The sequence below is a fragment of the Pan paniscus genome, chromosome 17 (assembly GCF_029289425.2).
Source record: "Pan paniscus chromosome 17, NHGRI_mPanPan1-v2.0_pri, whole genome shotgun sequence".
Lineage (NCBI taxonomy): Eukaryota > Metazoa > Chordata > Mammalia > Primates > Hominidae > Pan > Pan paniscus.
This window is the reverse complement of record NC_073266.2, coordinates 30,060,037-30,078,917: the sequence shown is the minus strand read 5'-3', so window position 1 is coordinate 30,078,917 and position 18,881 is coordinate 30,060,037. Positions and strand designations below refer to the sequence as shown.

Sequence of the window (18,881 nt, the reverse complement as noted above, 5' to 3'; positions counted from 1 at the left end):
AGAAAGCTGGGGGAGCTTTCTAGGGGTTTTGAGGGTGACACAGCCTCAGCTGTATGTTTTCTAAGGGAGACCATGGCACTGGCAAACATTCCCTTGGTTTTAGGGATAAGGAATTTGGGCTCCTAACCACCTAATCATACTACTCTGGGATCACAGAGCCTATTTAGCAGACGACAATATTGATTTGCATTTATGAATCCCTGACTGCTTAATTCCTTATAGCTTAAACTCTAGTAAAGAATGGCATTTTCACAGAGAAGTAAAGCTTCAGCATTTGTGGGTTATTAAAGGAAGACATATTAACACATGGGTGCCAAGCAAGTCTTATCTCGAAATCTGCAGTTGTTTGCTTTTCTGGTCTTTCAAAGCACATAAAAATTCTGAATTTCTTCTTTGCTCACTAAGCATGTGTGAACAATGATCGATGGTGAAAGTGATAAGGTTAATGAGTGTTTACTTTTAAGATACAATAAAACCAAATGCAGAAATGGTTCAGAAAATGATCATGGAATGAGAGAAGGAAGAAAGTCTAATTTGATCCTAGATATACATGCAGCGTTGATTCCAGTTTTGTTTTCAAAACAGTCTTTTGCTTTAAAACACAGTCTTAATATATAGGCTTATACTTAGAAAACAAAATTGACAGGTATAAATTACCTTAATTATTCTCAAAACAAAAGTAAATTAAAACCAAGAGCAAACCGTAAAGTCTCTTTCTGCCTTTACTACAGTTGAGTGGCAGGCAGCTCCCCTTTGATTTACTGACCTAGCATAGAATTCCAGCAAAAATATCTTTCGATTCCCATAGTATATATTGGCTTACATGCCTGTTTGCCACAAGCAGACTGTGACAGCCACTCAAAAACATATTTCTGTAGCCCTAGCACCTCCCATAATGCCTGGGGCAGTGTAGTGACTCAGATTGCTAGCAATTGGATGAATGGGTAAAATATTTACCCACATTAAAAAGAGAAACCTAACAAACAGAGCTGTAAATGCAAATGAGTTCTCTGACCTGTCTAGTTGGAAAGGTGTCCTCATTCATTCCTACTGCAAGCATCATCTGAGCATGCTCAGTGAGTGTGCACCACTCCAGTCCCTGCTGTGAGAGGTACCAGGATGCCAGAAAGCCCCAACACGGAGTTGGTATTGATCACACAGACATCCTTTAATTTCTTCAGGCCCCTCTTCTGTGCCTCTTTCTCTACAGACTCTCACCTCACCAGCCACCTTGTGATCTAAGTGAGACAAACCTTTAACATAGTCTACTTTTTAGAAAGGAATTTCAAACAACCCAACCAATTCATCCATTTGCTGGAATTACACCTAAAAATTAGCATTTTCCCCAAACGTCATCTCCCTTTCATACCCAGACATCTTCCTAAGGGCACAATGCCTTCCACATTTGTGTGTGAGATCTAAGGATGGCCTCTTTCCCCAGCAGTCCACTGTTTCCTGGCCCTAGACTTGCTACCTGGGGACTGTTTCCACTCCCCCAGCTATCCCTGCTTATTTGCGGTTTGTTTTCCCTTGTTCTCTTCCTTGTTCTGGCTAACCAACTACTGCAGAGAGGTGTGCATGAAATCCGAGAGATCAGACAGTTTCACTTCACTGGCTGGCCGGATCATGGGGTCCCCTACCATGCCACCGGCCTGCTGGGATTCGTGCGGCAAGTCAAGTCCAAGAGCCCACCCAGTGCAGGCCCACTGGTGGTGCACTGCAGGTAAGCAGAGCTCCAGAGCCTCTTGAAGGAACCGCAGTGGGTGATGGGTGCAGGGCCACCTTTGGGGATGATGAGTATGTTTTAGAACTTCAGAGGGGTGATGGTTGCACAACATTTTGGGAGCGCTAAATGCCACTGGAGTGTACCTTTTAAGAGGTTTAATTTTATATTATGTAAATTTCACCTCGATAAAAAATTTAAAAAGCAGCAGCAGCAGTGTGGTCCTTCTTCCTCCACTGACAGACCCCCCTTTTCATTCAGTGCTGGTGCAGGGAGGACTGGCTGTTTCATCGTCATTGATATCATGTTGGACATGGCCGAAAGGGAAGGGGTCGTAGACATCTACAACTGCGTCAGGGAGCTGCGGTCACGGAGGGTGAACATGGTGCAAACAGAGGTACTCCCGCTCATCACCTAGCCTGGGGCCTTGGTCCCTGGGCTCCCTCCTGCATCTCCCCATTTCAGGGCCAAGGGCACAAGGAATCCAGGCAATTATCTGTTAAAGTGATCTACCTGGCATTCCCTGTTCCTTCCTTCCCTCCCTCCCTTCCTCCTTTTTGTTTTTCCTCTCATAAACAAACCAAACAAACCCAGGAGTTTTCCAGGTAACAGAATCAAGAACCCAAATTTGCACACTTTTCTGTATTAAGGGACCCAAAAAAGTCTCTGTTAAGTGCTCAGACTTTCAATACCATTTCCTTTTATTATCTCTTTTAAACTAGCTGGTAACCAGAGCAAGACCGCTCCTGAGAATAGTGGCTGAAGGGTTATCTCTGTGCACTTTGTTCTTCTCCCAGGGTCCTGGGAAGAACAGAAGCCTCCTGACCCTAAAAATTCTGCCCAGTGTCTGGCGTCCTGGGGATTTGCCCATTTTGTGAAGTACTGTATACTAATTAGTAACTCTGTAAGTGGAAATTCAAGGTATATCGGGAATTTCCATTTTTTCAGAAGCAATATTACATCCTGCTCTTAGGACATTCGTATTTTTACTCATATTTGATTGTTTTAAGTAGGCGTCACACCGACCACCTGGAAAATGATTCATGAAGTGAAGTGAAGAAGAAGTAAGAATCCCTTACATTTAGATGGTGCATTTAAGTTTATGAAAGCCTCTGAGAAACCTAATCCCATTTTTTTAGCTAACATAAAAATAACAGAAACTTTAAATGCTGCTTTCATGGGTTCTTTTCCTTAGAAAGGGGATACTGTGTTTGAAAGATAATAATCATAATAATTTATCTTTTAATGTACTTTATAGTCAATCAAATGTTGCCCTCGCATTTCTCACTTGGATCTTCCATTTTCACGTGTTGTTTACTGGTAGTGTGCTGTTTTTGGGAATCAATCTGTTGGACAAGAGGTTGTTGAAAAAAATAATTAAAGGTCATATTTACATATAGAAAAAAACCGAATTAACTGTAATAAGAGGCTTTTTAAACTTCCCATATAACTAAAGATTAATAACAAATATAAGACTCTACCAATGAATTTTAAGAAAAGTCAGTGCCAAATCAGAATTAGAGGCCCCATGTTTACGCTGTGAACTCATTGAAGATATATATGAGAACAGCTCTCTGTACTTCTAAGAGGTTTCATAATCATATTAACTTTTATGTTCTGAAATAAGAACTTCTAAGTACTTTTACATTTTGAATTAAGAACTTCCAGACTTCTTGTCTTCACAGTAATGCCAAGTTTTTCTGGACCTTCTTTGCACTATTATTTTGACCAGCAAATCCTACCATAGATAAAATTCTGCTCATTCCTCATGTGAAATACTGAGTTCCAAGTGAGTAGGATCAGAGTGACAGAGGTCTTCAGCCACAGTTTTCATGGTGCTGCAGTGCGTGTGGTGGTTTGTATTGGGTCCGATTGGTTTTAATCAATCTGTATAATATTTGGCATTGCACCCCAGTCTCCTAGCACTTGAGCCCTTGGACCGTGTTTCTCTCTGGAGGAACTGTCTCCACTCTCTTGATGATGTGAGGCTAAAATTGATACCGTCTTTCCTCCTTCTCTGGTTCTCTAAAGTTAGTAACTCGTTCCATCTCCTTCTCCAGGAGCAGTATGTGTTTATCCACGATGCGATCCTGGAAGCCTGTCTTTGTGGGGACACCTCTGTGCCTGCTTCCCAAGTTAGGTCTCTGTATTATGACATGAACAAACTGGATCCACAGACAAACTCAAGCCAGATTAAAGAGGAATTCCGGGTAAGTGATGCCTAAGGGAGGGGCACTGCATGGTGACTTGCTCCTCAAGAAGGATTTCAAGGTCAGCACCTGAGTGAGCCCTTGAATCACAAGGTTCCTTGGCCTCCATAGCACTGTTGGTATTCAGGGCTGGGTAACCCAGAGCTCTACCCAGAAGACGTCTATGGTATCACCACCACACAAAAATGTGTGTAGACATTGCCAGGTGTCCCCCTGGGGGACAGAAATACCTGGTTGAGAACCACTGGTCTAACAACCATTTCCACTCCTTCCCTCTGAAGGCAGACACGGACTAGTCCCCAACACCGTGGCTCCTTGTCCACAGCATAACCATGGCACAGTTACACCATGGAAGTGTGTGTTCAGACTTTCCAACCAAGAGCTCTCCATTGTATTCCTCACATATGCATTTTGTCCAGATGTACCTGAGTCAAGGCCAGACTCTTCCCCCACCTCTGACCTCCCAAATCCCCAGGTGCCTCACTCCACTGGAACTTGAGGGCTCTTAATTCTAGGGACCCACAGTGGCCCTTATGCCCCTGCCTCTGGCCCCTGTGTCTGATGGGCACTGTCAGTGGACGAAATCCAAGGAGCAAAAGAAAGAAAACTCGAACTGTGGAGGGGTGGGGAGGGGAGGGGAAGGAACCATCTTGCAGTCAGCCACAGGAAGTTTGCATCTTTCCAAAACTGCACGAGAGAGGAGTCCGCTGCCAAGCCTTCTTGTCCTCATGTTCCTTTCTTTTCTCACGCAGACCCTAAACATGGTGACACCAACGCTGCGAGTAGAGGACTGCAGCATCGCACTGTTGCCCCGGAACCATGAGAAAAACCGGTGCATGGACATCCTGCCCCCAGACCGCTGCCTGCCCTTCCTCATCACCATCGACGGGGAGAGCAGCAACTACATCAATGCTGCCCTCATGGACGTGAGTGCCCCGCTTCCCGCACGGGTCTGAGGCTGGGGTGTCTGGGGAGACTGCAGAGCAGGCGTGGGTCTTCCCCCTTCTGCTCACCAGCCCTTTTGTTTTTTAAGACACAAACTTTTTTTTCCAACAAAAAATAGATTTCAGATTCCACGTATGTTTTTGTGTCAGGGCTGATATCCTTCGTTTCTCAGAGACCACCAGGCCAGGAGTATCCGTAAATGCAACATGGCACAGTTGCCCTCTGAGAGCTGAGACTTTTAACCTGCTGGCTGGGGAACAGGGGACACCATGGCAGGAAAATGGGTTAATAGGTTTGCAGCATTATTTTAGTTCATTTTCCTGTAATTTAGCCTGCAGTTAACATAGGGGAAAGTTCAACTCATTACTTCCTGCCAGTCTGTTTTCTTGTTGCTATTTGGTTGATGCAAAGAGTGAATGGGTATGTTCTGTGCTGACACGGAAATTTTAATTCTGTTGGTGTCATATCATAAAAGGTACCTGAACTTTTTTGAAGCTCTTCAGAGCTGTAAAAAAAAGTACATGTGTTCTTTATGGCAGAAATAAGAACACTGTCACACATACAAATTGCTAGCAAACAAGTTTTAGAAAAAGCAGAACTTTTAATTATGTGTAATTTTAAAAGGAAAGTTAAATTTTCTCCATCAAGATAATTATGTATAGATTCGATATTGCCTCTCTACCAGAAATATTTTAAAAATTGATAAGAGATACTAATTAAGTTTTCTTGGTATCAAAGTAAGACTTTTATCACTATTATTCTGCAGAGAAGTTTATATTTAGTCTATGTTGGTGCTGACAATGGTGACAGAATTCAACAGCTGTTAAACATGTTCGGTGTTTTGTGCCACAAGCTTCCTTCTGCATGAAATAACTTAGCTTCTTCTCTTCCCATTTTCCTGAGTATATTTGGAGCATTCTTGTTTGTGTTTGCAGAGCTATAAACAGCCTTCAGCTTTTATAGTCACCCAGCATCCTTTGCCAAACACAGTGAAAGACTTTTGGAGACTGGTCCTGGATTATCACTGCACATCCGTAGTTATGCTAAATGATGTGGATCCTGCCCAGGTGAGACCCGAACTTCTTATAGTCAGAACTAGTGCCAGGGGGTCAAGTTTGTTTTTACACTGAGTTTGTTTGCACCTGAGAAGTGCAGGCCCTAGTGCCAGATCTCAAGTGGCACTTGAAGTTGAAGTTGAAGTTGAGAACTGGGGATGCTGAACACAACGGTTAAAAATCAGGCGGAATTAGGGGTTAGAAAGTCAGTTGAAACCAGAAATACAGGCTGAAATCATAGATGGTTGAGGTGACAGGGCAAGACACGGCCAGAAGTTGAGCTGTTCTAAAAGATGGAAATACTCACTGGAGGTTGACAAGGTCGCAGACCGAGTTGGAGCTCAGCAGGAACCTGCACATCGCAGAGCCAAAGCAGAATGAGCAAACCAGAGGACAGTGGAGAAGGGAAGATAGCGTTTGACCCAGCCCAGATCCCATTCCTGGAGTGACTGTGTGCTTCCTGGCACAGCTCACCGGGAGCCTACAGGTAGAGATCGTCATGCAGGGCAGGTAGAGATTGTCATGCAGGGTGACAGTGTCGGGGTGACAGCAGAGACAGGCAAGCAATTTTAAGGCACAGCAATTAGTTTTCTCAATGCTTTAGTAAAGATATTAAAAAGAAATAATACTGGGACTTGGAGATAAGAGAAGTTTGGAATGATAAATGGGGCTTTTGTATAGTTACTCTTAAACATTAAAGAGAAAGAATTGGACAGTGATGACTCAATGTTAGTAATGGAGTTAGACACATTTTCTTGAAGCAGGTTGTCAGGCAAGCATTAGCGCAGTGGCCCTTTAGGAGATGAATTTATTGCTTTGGGATGTGCCTATACCAATCATAGACAACCACCATGACAGTAGACATTATGGGAAGTTTGACCTTAGCGTGTTTTAAGAAAAAACTTGTTCTGGAACTGAATTAATTTCCTGTCCAGTAGACACAAATTCTTTTTCTTAAAAAAAGAAAAAAAAAAAGTCTGAAGCATTTCGGCATCCCAACTGGACATGATGGCAAGATTTTTCCTTCCTACAATCTGTTTTCTTGCCATCATCCAGCCATAAATGGCATGGACATTCAATTCAATTCTATAAGGTTTTTAATTACGTCTGAGGCACTGCATTATATTGTCAAAGCTCTTGCCTGAAAGCTGGTTAATGAAATAGTAATGATAATCTTTGTTCTTATCCAGTCCTTTTGGCTTAAGAAGCTTAAATATTTTAAAACTCTTCCCCATTGATGCTCTGAGAAGGTTAGCTTACAGTCATTTATAAAGACAAGCAGACACCATGGCATGGGAAGCTTCAAAGACCCAACTCAAAATAGAACCAAGGATCCTGATTTTCTAACTTACAGTGGCACGGCCAAAATTTCACTAATTCTAGAGTCTTAAGTCGCAGACACTTATAGAATAAGGGACTTCTTCCTTATTTAGAATCATTATGGTTTTTTTCTTAATGTGAATCCTGAAATGTGGAGATATTTTTGTTCATATTAGTGAACAAGACATCAGTGATTCTAGTGCATTCTTTTTGAAAAACTGCATTGGAATTCTAAAGCCGCATTCTAAACCCGAACTATCTGGACTCAAACCAAGCCTTGGCTGGCTCATGGGTAGGAGAGACAAAAAGACTCCAGTTCTATTCAGCAGACAGAGCTGATTTTCAGAGTGAGAGAAAAGAGGCTCCTGGGATTCAGTCTTTTAGCGAACACCAAACTGAGCATTTGAATGTAAAGGCTTTGCAATTCTACAAGAATAGCACTCAACTATTTTAAGTATTTATAGGTCCGGTTCACGGACATGTTATGCACCATTTAAGCCATTTTCTACATGGTTTACTTGGGCAGAGCATAGAATGCAATGTGCCAAGAGGCAAGCGCAACCCACGTCACTCATATTTCTTTGGTGTAAGTGGCAAGCTTTTGGTCAGGAGCTTGAACTGAGAAAGCAAGCAGAAAGCAAAGTAAGCTCAGGCAGTAGAAAAATGGGCAGAACGGTTCAGATGTACATGTTACAGCTTTTATTAACATCTCGGCTTCCCATCATAATGCCTATTAATTTCAACAGTGGGTACCCTTTGGGCATCAAAAAGAACATAAACATCACATGCTATTATTTGACAAGGCAGTTTTATAACTTGTCACCAGGAAGTGCTGGTGAGGAAGGAAATATTTCATGGAAGCATTATTTAAAAATAAATAAATGTAATTTTTAAAATACTGTCAGCGTAGCTAGCATAAAAGGCACCCTTGGTTACCCTACTTTCATTCTTACTTATAAAATCCCAACCTTAACTGTTCTGTGATGGAGAGAGAGATACTGCTGTTTTGGTTGGCCCACTGCTAACTGAAAACTATCCTGCAATCTTGGGTATAAATCAACCTTAGCAACCTTTGACAACGAGATTTTAGATCCTTTGGAAAACAGAAGTTGTCTAGAAATTCAGCCAGTGGATCCTCCTTTCCTGACACATCATTCTGCATAAAATTAGGTGATTGTCTTCCTCTGCTCTTGGCCCAGGATAGAAACAGGTTGTATAATAAAGTAGTTCTCCCCTTGCCTTTCCATAGGCCACCTGTCCCTCAGCTAAATCAGAAAGATAAAAGTTAGATGCGGCCAGGCGCAGTGGCTCACACCGGTAATCCCAGCACTTTGGGAGGCCGAGGCGGGTGGATCATGAGGTCAAGAGATCGAGACCATCCTGGCCAACATGGTGAAACCCCCTCTCCACTAAAAATACAAAAATTAGCCGGGCGTGGTGGCGCATGCCTGTAGTCCCAACTACTCAGGAGGCCGAGGCAAAAGAATCGCTTGAACCCGGGGGGCGGAGGTTGTGGGGAGCCGAGATCACACCACTGCACTCCAACCTGGCGACAGAACGAGCTTCTGCCTCAAAAAAAAAAAAAAAAAAAAAGGTAGATGCTACTCAAAAAAAAGTTATAGGAATAAGAAGTCCCAAAGGAAGTGTAATTTCAAACTTTAAATGCCTGTTAAGGTTTCGGGGCTTTGAGAAGGGTTTTTGAAGAAAAAAAGCTTAGCAGTTCTTCCTTCCTGACTGTTTCCAAGGGTAGGAATTTTGTGGGGTGCTGGCTAATAAGCACCTTCATAAGCCACCATGCCCAGCACCACTCCTACTGCCCTGAGTTGTGCATTTACATTCATGCAAATGTTTTAGTTACTCAGTATCAACAATACCTAGAGTTTGAGGCTCTAGGAAATTGCTTTTTTAATTAGGCCACTTCCAGGCAGAACAGCAAAGCATTTATTCTTATTACAGCAGATTTGCTAGATCTGAGCTGCAAGGGTTTGGACTGGAACATAAAAATGCAACCCAACAATGTTATCAGTTCCAAACCTTGTCACAAAATAGCCTTATTCCCAATAGTGGTTATAAATCCACATGCAATCCCAGCCAGCAGAGCGTGGAGATCTGGGCATTAAGAGTTGTATAGCCATCTTGAGTACCTTACATCCTGGGGTGGCACCTAGTGCCTCTCCCCGGGGCCTGTTGAGAGTTCCCTTCACCATGCAAAAGGGGACATGGCAACTGCCATCCACATGACCTCGTTGGAAAGCAGAATTACTCATGGCTAAAAGGTGCTTTCTGAGAAAATGAAGGAAAAAGTCCCAGGAAAAGGACAGGTGGAATTGAGGAATCAACCAGCAAGGAAGTCCAAAAGCCTACATTGCTGGGAGGAAAAGAGAAAGAAAAGAAAACAAAGGGAGTCAGTGAAATCTTCAGAATTCCTGAATGATGTCTCCAAACACAGCATCCCACATCCGTAATCCCAGCAATTTGGGAGGCCGAGGCAGGAGGATCACTGGAGAAGAGGGCTTCAAGACCAGCCTGGGCAACATAGCGAGATCCCTGTGTCTCCAAAAATACAAAAATTAGCCAGGCATGGTAGCACACACCTGTGGCCCCAGCTGCTTGAGAGGTTTAGGTGCAAGGGTTGCTTGAGCCCAGGAGCTCAAGGCTGCAGTGAGCCATGATCGCACCACTGCACTCTAGCTGGGGAGACAGAGCAAGACCCTATCTCTTAAAAAAAAAGGATTACTGAATGTCAATACTAACCTTATCCAAACTGTTAGGAGTAAATTTCCTCTTATAACTAACCTTATGTTTATATGTTTTGAATTCAGTTGTGTCCACAGTACTGGCCAGAAAACGGAGTACACAGACACGGCCCCATCCAGGTGGAATTTGTCTCTGCTGACCTGGAAGAGGACATCATCAGCAGGATATTCCGCATTTACAATGCCGCCAGAGTAAGAGACGGGCCTGTCATGCCTGTGATTATGGTTTCGTTTATTTTCTCACTCACTGAATACTTGGAGCACTCACTCTATGTCAGTCACTGTTCCAGGAGTTTGGAGTATGTCAGTGAACCAAAAAAACATAGATTCCTGACCTTATGGAGCTTACATTCTAATAGGAGCAGTGTTTAGAAAGTAATGATACTTATTAAAGCACGGCAAGGCAGATTTTATTCAAGACCATCACGATAGGTACAGGGACCCCTGTCACAGGACCTTGCAGTGGGTGAGAGAGAGTGGGCTCAACTCCGAGTGTGGCATGGGCAGGCAGGAATTTATAGCCAGCAGGCAGGGTGGGGGTCAGTGGATGGAAAATTACTAAGGGGAGGCATGAAGAGTAAGGGGGGTTCTGGCTAAACTGACTTAACAGGATTCTGGCTGAAGGCAGGCCAGGTGACCAGACATCCGAGGAACCTGATCAGATATCAAACATGGTCAGGTATTAAGGGTGGGTGGTTCTTGCCCACGGTGACTTAACAGAAATTGCTAAAACTGGATTTTACAAGGAAGTTCATGGATAGGCCTAGGAGAATGTTCAGGAGCCTGACGAAAGTTTGGTCAAGCAAAGAATTATTGTCAGAAATCAGACAATAAATAACAGATACAATAATAGATGTAGTAAGTTAGGAAGTGACAAATTCTACAGGAAAAGAAGTAGGGGGGTTAGAAGGTGCTAGGGCCTTGCAGTGGGGAGCAAGCTCTGTTGTAAGCATGTGTGCCCTGTGAGCCAAGACGGAGGAGTCCAGGGAGCACCGAGGCTCTCTGGGGAGGCAGCTTTCCAGGCAGAAGGAAGGGTCAGTGCAGAGGCCCCAAGGCAGGGCCTTGCATGTGAGTGCCAGGACAGCAAGGAGGCGGCATGGCCCAGGCTCAGTGAGCAGAGGCAAGAGTAGCTGATGGGGAGTGAGCAGTTCACCTGGAAGGACAGTGGCTTGGGGGCCCCAGCTGGAAGGGCCTGGCAGTCACTGTCAGCATTTGGACTTTTGCTTTGAAGGAAATAAGGAGCCATTACAGAGTTTTGAGTGCAAAAATCCAATGGTGTAATTTACATTTTAAAAGGAGCACTCTGGCACCTGTGTTGAGAATAGACTGGAGGAGAGAGGCATCAGGAGGCTGTTGGGATAATCCCCTTGAGAAATGACAGTGATAGGAGAGGAGATCATGGTGAGACGGGAGAGAGCAGGAGTGGAGGTCATGAGAAGGGGGAGGTTCTGATATTTTCTGAAGGAAGAGCCAGCACAATCCTGGGGAATGGAGTGGGCTCTCACGGTTCCTGTCCTGAGAGCTAGGATGATGGAATGGACACTGACTGAGTTGTTGTCCAGGCTGCCCGTGTAACCGGATTGTTTAGGGGTGGGGGGCATTGTGGAGAGAGGATCAGAAGCTCAATTGTAGACATACTAGGTTTGGGATGACTTTTAGGCCCCTAAGTGCGAATATCAGGTGGGCCTTTGAAAATATAAGGGTGAAATTCAAGAGAGAGGGCTGAACCAGATATATGAGTTTATGACTTATTGGGATATTGGTAATATCTGAAGCCATGAGCCTGAATGAAATCAAATGAGAAGCAGAGGAAGAGGAAGGGCCCCAGGGATTGAGCCTGGGGGCTTCTGTCAGCAAGAGGTCTGGGAGAAGGGGAGACTGAGGCAGAGAGAGAGGGAGGGACTGCTGTGGGAGAAGGACCAGCCAGTGAGGAAAGCGTGTTGACAAGAAGAGAGTGTCACCTGTGTCAGATGCTGCTGAAGGCCACAGAAGATACAGTCCAAGTGATTTAGCCATGGCCAGATTAAAGCTGTTTTCATGTTTCTACCATAAGCTAAGTAACACTTTTTTGAATTCTGCAATTCTATTTCACTATGACTAAGGATTAATTAACTATTGCTATCTTAGCAAGATTCAACATCAATAAGCAAAACCATATTATGCTCACAGGAAGCAGTGTTCTCTATCTTCACACTGAGCTCAGAGACATCTCCAGGTTATAAATTATTCATTACCTGTAATTTACCTGTAATTGAAGTTATTTTACCACTTAACATGACAATGTGGTCAGTGCTTATGCTGTGTTATTTTTCTCTTGGCTTTTGCAGAATGGGAAGCATTCTGCCTCACTGGCCTGTCATTTGTCTGGCCTGTCATTTAAAACCCCTGGTTGTTTTTAACTGCTCAAGATTTAAAACCATAACTCTTCAGGCCAGCAGAAGCCACGTTGGTAATTTGTAGGCAGGACTCGCCTTTAATAATGGGAAGATCAAGTAAGTGGAATCAGCCCACTGGAATTCAGTAAATAATGCCTGTTTTCTTTCCACTCCCCGATTGTTGCCTGGTTCTTTGTAGCCCCAAGATGGATATCGGATGGTGCAGCAATTCCAGTTCCTGGGCTGGCCGATGTACAGGGACACACCAGTGTCTAAGCGCTCCTTCTTGAAGCTCATTCGCCAGGTGGACAAGTGGCAAGAGGAATACAATGGTGGGGAAGGCCGCACCGTTGTGCACTGCTTGTAAGTGCTTGACAGAGCTCTTCATTTCAGAACAGCGAGGCCCCACACTCACTCTCACCTCCTAGTTCTCTGTCTTTTGTTTCACTAGAAATGGAGAAGAAATAAGTAGGTCTAGGTGAAGGGGTGATCATGACACTCAGTGAGGGATTGGTTGGCTTTTCAGGAAACAGGATATGCACATTCTGCATTTGGATGGTGTGCTGCTGCTGTACAAACAAGCACTGACCTTTTGATTAGGACCCCTGCCCCCACCGCCCACTGCCAAGAGAAAAAAAAAAAAAAAACACTGGCTCTTGAGAGCCAATTGTTAAGTTTTCAGGAATTTTCTGAGCTGGGTCTTCAACTGTTGGTAACTTGAATTCATCCATGGTAGAAGGATTTACATCATGGAAATCAACAAATGCTACAACTCAGGGCTCCGTCCCACCAGCCAAAGGCCAGTTTACCATCACATTACTTGATTATTCAATTGGAAATCATGTCAGAGGTCTCAAAGGACCTGGAGTGTGTGTGTGTGTGTGTGCGCGTGTGTCTGTGTGTGCGTGCGCGTGCATGCTTTTTGGGAGAATGTGTATATTGGGAGGATTTGGTTACAGCCAGTGTCCCCAAAATGAGGCTTCCAGGCCAGCAAGTTTTGCAGGTGCTAAATGTGGGCACCCCTGCTACACATAGCCCCCAGCCTTACCTGCACATTGAGAATTATCTGGGGAGCTTTACATGAAAAAAAAAAAAAAAGCCCACACCTAGGCCACACCCCGACCAATTAAATCAAAATCTCTAGGAGTGGGGCCCAGACATGGGTGTTTTTTTAAAATGCCTAGGTGATTTCAATGTGTTGAGATAATAAGGTTGAGAGCCACTGAATGGAGAATGCCATGTTTCTCAAAGCACTTTCACCTGCATTTTCTCATTGGCAATGATATGTAGCTAATCAACCAGCTGGAATCGGCTTAATAGAACAGGCAATTAGAAAGTCATGGCAGATAAGGAAGATGTTTAGAGAATTTGGGGAAATTTAAAGGATAAGCGAATGTCACTTTTCAGTGAAGTATCATTAGAAGTACACAATGAGATCTCTCTTAAATTGAAGGCAAAATAAAGTTTCACTCCGTGTAGATCAAGCCTAGTTAAAGTTGCAGACCTGGCTCAGGGCGTGGGTTACTCTCCAGTCAGTGCCCTTGTCTGATGCAATGCCACCTCCTACCCCGGGCCTGCAAAGTCTCCCTGGAAGCCCAGGACTCTGCCTGCCTCTCAACGATCAAAACACGATAGTGTCTCATCCTGCAGGAAACTGATATTCCTTTGGAAAGAGCCTTAAGAACCTACCCACAGTTGTCTTCAACCAGAAGTTCCAATCTTTTGTCCTCTAAAAAGCAGTTTATTAACCTCACCTTTCTCTAGTTGCTGTCATCCCCCCTTTCTTCTCATGGACCCAGTGCATTAAAAAATCTCTGTTGGCCAGGCGCAGTGGCTCACGCCTGTAATCCCAGCACTTTGGGAGACCAAGGCAGGTGGATCATGAGGTCAGGAGATGAAGACCCTCCTGGCTAACACGTTGAAACCCCGTCTCTACTAAAAATACAAAAAATTAGCCAGGCATGGTGGTGGGCACCTGTAGTCCCAGCTACTCGGGAGGCTGAGGCAGGAGAATGGCGTGAACCCGGGAGGCGGAGCTTGCAGTGAGCCGAGATGGCGCCACTGCACTCCAGCCTGGGGGACAGAGCGAGACTCCATCTCAAAAAAAAGAAAAAAAAAACTCTATCAAGAAAATGACAAAAAGAATTCATTAGCAGTCCACATCCCTATTTTTATTTCTCTTCAATCCAGATCCAACCTTTGATCAGAACAAGAGGCTCACGCTGAGATGATACAATCCCAGCAAAGAATATTAACATTGTAGTTCGTTTGTATTAGATATATCAGATTTTTCTAAAATACTAAAAATAGGTTGCAGTTACCCCTGCCTGCATCTGGAGACCCCCAGCATCTGGAGCTAGATGTATAATGCATCGCTCCCCCCAGGATGAGCAGCTTTCTAAAAAGGGTCAGTGCTTTAACCCACAGGACTAAGTTACTAGTGACTCGAAGAAGTTGAGGCACCAGGACAGGCCTAACAAGAAGACATAAAGACTTCTTAAATCACTGCACCTTGTCAACAACACACTTCCCAGCGGCAGCTGTGACCACAGAACTAACCAGTGACATTGCTATTCCATGTAAAACCTAGAGCAATCAGCCGTTCTTCACAGTGGACGGTGGGAGGCATCCGTTGTTTCTTCTCTCCTGCCTGTGCAGCATCTCTTCCCATTTTCACTGAGAGAACCTTGATTATTCTTTGGAATACTCCCCCCTCCCTAAAGCCCCGCCTCTGTTCATGTGGGGCTGTCTCTTGCTCTCTTAGCATCAAGGTGGGCATGAGACCTAGGCCTGGTGAGAATGTTTATTTTTGTTTACATTTATATATCTAAATCTAAGGCTTTTTTTAGCTATAAGAAACAAAGTTAGTTTACATTGGCATCCCCCAGTACTGGCCAGGAAAGAATCAAACCACTCCAGTCTTCCTCTTGGAGGTAAGAGCATGGCATTCAGCATAGTGTAGCGCCACCTAACGGCTGTGGGTGGAGAGTTCCCGGCTGAGACAAGACCTGCAGGTGCTTTGAAGTGAATGGTTCCTTGAGCCACAGATATTCAAGGTAGGCAAATAGAGAGTGTTTTTCTTTATATGTGTCTCCCAGCTAATAAAGCTAGATTAAATGGATAGAATTAAGATTTCACCACTTTGCAACTCTTGATGAAAATAATAGATTAGACAGTGGTCTTCAACAGCTGTCGAAAGTATTAGGTGCAAAGCTGATAGGAAAAGCGGTGTAATGTTAAGGCAAGGATAGAAAACAGCTAATCTTCTAATTAGCAGAAGAGACAGTCCAGGGACAGATCCGTACCTCAGCGTCATCTGACTTACAACAAAGATGCCATTGCAACGCAGCACTGCAGTGGGTGGGGAAGACTGCCTGGACACGTTGGTCTCCCTCACTCCATGTACAGAATCCCTTCCAGATAGATGGTAGACCAAAAGGGGAAAGTAAAATAACAAAGCTTCTAGAAGAAAACATAGGAGAATATCTTCACGACCGCAGGTAGATTTGTTAAACAGGACACAGAACAATAGCCTTAAAAGAAATATTGACAACGTGGACTTTCATTAAAATTGAGCCCTTCTCTTCATCAAAAGATGTCAATAAGAGGGTAAAGAAGCAAGGCAGTGGGAGGAGACTTTTATAATACATGTGTCTGACAAAGGACTCGGCCACAATGTCGAAGAACTGCTGTACTGCAAGCCAGTAGGAAAATGATAGACAACTCAATTTATTAAATGGGCAAAAAACTTGACAGGTACTTCACTGAAGACAAAAGATGTCCCAGCCCAGCGCAGTGGCTCACGCCTGTAATCCCAGCGCTTTGGGAGGCTGAGGCGGGTGGATCACGAGATCAGGAGATCGAGACCATCCTGGCTAACACGGTGAAACCCCGTCTCTACTAAAAATACAAAAAATTAGCCGGGTGCAGTGGCAGGTGCCTGTAGTCCCAGCTACTCGGGAGGCTGAGGCAGGAGAATGACGTGAACCCGGGAGGCGGAGCTTGCAGTGAGCCAAGATCGTGCCACTGCACTCTAGCCTGGGCGACAGAGCAAGACTCCGTCTCAAAAAGAAAATAATAATAATAATAATAATAATAAAGATGTCCCGAATAGCCAATGAGCATAGAAAAGTTACTCAATATTATTCATTTTTAGGCAAATCCACATTCAAACCAGGATCACATGCCACTGTGTACTCACCAGAATGGCTGAAATTTTAAAGACAGACAAATAAATGATAATCCCAAGTGTTAGTGAAGCCGTGGAGTAACTGGAACTCTTATACACTGTAGGAAGGAAGTAACTACTGTACAACCATTTGGAAACTGACAGCATTTACCAAAGCTAAACATATACGCAGTCTGAGGCTGAGCTCTTCTGTTCTTAGAGAAATGACTGCAGAAATGAATCATCTACCAAAAGATAAGCTTATCACAGGTTTACTCATAATATTTAAAAACTGGAAACAGCCCAAACATTCATCAGCTGTTGGATAAATTGTACAGTGGGTATTCATTCAGTGGAATTCTTCTTAGCAATATAAAACAATAAACTACCAATATAACACCGTGGGTGATTCTCACACAGACAACACAGAGTGAAATAAGCCAGTCTCAGAAGAAGACATAGTATATGGTTCATTTACACAAAGCTGAAAAACAGGCAAAAGCAATTGATGATGCTAGGCTTAAGAATGGATTCTCTTTGGTGATACTGATGGTATTGTTGAGGAAGGAATGTGAGGGAGCCTCTTGGGGACTGAAAGTGGTTTGTATCTTGATCTGAATGGTGGTTACGTGGTGTATGCATTGGTAAAAATTGAGCTGTCTACTTACGGTCTTTATTGTAGGTATATTATACTTTAGTTAAAAAACTGATTCGGAATTTCATAATGGGCTGATCAAGCTGATATCCGAACACGATGATCTCTCTTAAAACCATAAAACAAGGGACAACCAGATATTTTTGGCTTGCTTCCTAATGAAAGTATACTTTAAGTATCCTTGTATAAATAAATAAATCTTGAATTCTTATCAAGCCCTGGAACTACCTACCAATTTACAGGAAATACAGAGTTAGAAAGCAGCATATTAAATAATATCACAGAGATGTGATGAATGAGAAAAATCTAGGATGTGGGACTCTCTACAGGACAGAGATGAACTTGTTTCCTCAACAAATAAATTCTCAAGAAAAAAGAGAGAGCAAAGAGGAACTCACAGAGTAAAATAAATTTGCAAGACATACCAACCAAATCCAATCTGTGGACTTTGCCTAGATGTGGATTTTTTAAAAAGCATCTGTAAGAAACAATCTGGGAGTGGATTTTTTTAAAAAGCAGCTGTAAGAAACAATCTGGGAAACTGGAACACTGACTAGAAATTTGATAATTTTAAAACAGTAATGTTATTATTTTAGGTATGATAGTTATACTATGTACTGTGTTTAAAAATAAAAAGGTCCCATGGCCGGGCGCGGTGGCTCACACCTGTAATCCCAGCACTTTGGGAGGCCGGGGCGGGCAGATCACTAGGTCAGGAGATTGAGACTATCCTGGCTAACACGGTGAAACCCCATCTCTACTAAAAAAATACAAAAAAATTAGCCGGGCATGGTGGCAGGTGCCTGTAGTCCCAGCTACTCGGGAGGCTGAGGCAGGAGAATGGCGTGAACCCAGGAGGCAGAGCTTGCAGTGAGCCAAGATCGCGCCACTGCACTCCAGCCTGGGTGACAGAGTGAGACTCCATCTCAAAAAAAAAAAAAAAGGGTCCCTTATCTCCTTGAGGAGAGAGTGACTGCAGAGTTGATGCAGGGATAGTGCGGGATGAGCCTGGACCATTATGTGGTTGCAGAGAGTAAAGAAATAAAAAAGGCTGGGGGCTTGTCAGAAAAGAACAAAAGAGCCAGCCTGATGGAGCTCTCACTGGCCAAAGCTGGAACAATGTGAACAAAATCAATATTAGTACCCTTGGATTTTAGCTGACAGAATAAAATTATTATGTATAAGCTCACACTGAAATAAACAAATCATAAAATAAATAAACAAATAAATAATAGGGAAGAAGAGACAGCTCTTTCTTAGTGTAGAATGTTGAAAGAGAGGGAAACAGGAAATCACCATTAGGCAAACACCACAGTGATAATTAATTGTTGCAGACAAGATCCACCAACGGATGCTCAAATCAGTGGGCGAGAAACAAAATATTTGCGTAGTCCCAAAATATCTTCCTCCCAGATATTTATTGACTGCAAAGAGAAAGATGATAACTTTATGGTGAGAAAATCTGGCAGACACCATCTTAACAAGTGAGCAAGTTAACATCACCAGTAATAAGACAGATGGACATCCTGAACCCCTGGGAGGAGGGAACATCCCCTCTCTGGTTTTCTTACCGAAATGCACGGCCTTGTTTCCAGTCATGAGAAGACATCAGACAAACCCAAATGAAGGGATGGTCTACATGTTATAGTTTGTGATGACTTCTCAGATTGCGGC

General features: G+C 43.6%; 1 protein-coding gene across 19 annotated transcripts in view; it reads left to right on the top strand.

The window, feature by feature from the left end:
• Positions 1 to 18,881, top strand: part of PTPRM (protein tyrosine phosphatase receptor type M) — an 826,562-nt gene that overhangs the window by 794,183 nt on the left and 13,498 nt on the right. For all 19 annotated transcript variants that reach the window (XM_003817914.7, XM_063597202.1, XM_055102562.3 and 16 more), the window contains 7 exons: positions 1,569 to 1,723; positions 1,985 to 2,120; positions 3,784 to 3,933; positions 4,686 to 4,859; positions 5,814 to 5,945; positions 10,076 to 10,201; positions 12,584 to 12,747. In XM_003817914.7, the coding sequence (XP_003817962.2) occupies positions 1,569 to 1,723; positions 1,985 to 2,120; positions 3,784 to 3,933; positions 4,686 to 4,859; positions 5,814 to 5,945; positions 10,076 to 10,201; positions 12,584 to 12,747 (1,037 nt within the window). The remainder of the gene's footprint in view (positions 1 to 1,568; positions 1,724 to 1,984; positions 2,121 to 3,783; positions 3,934 to 4,685; positions 4,860 to 5,813; positions 5,946 to 10,075; positions 10,202 to 12,583; positions 12,748 to 18,881) is intronic.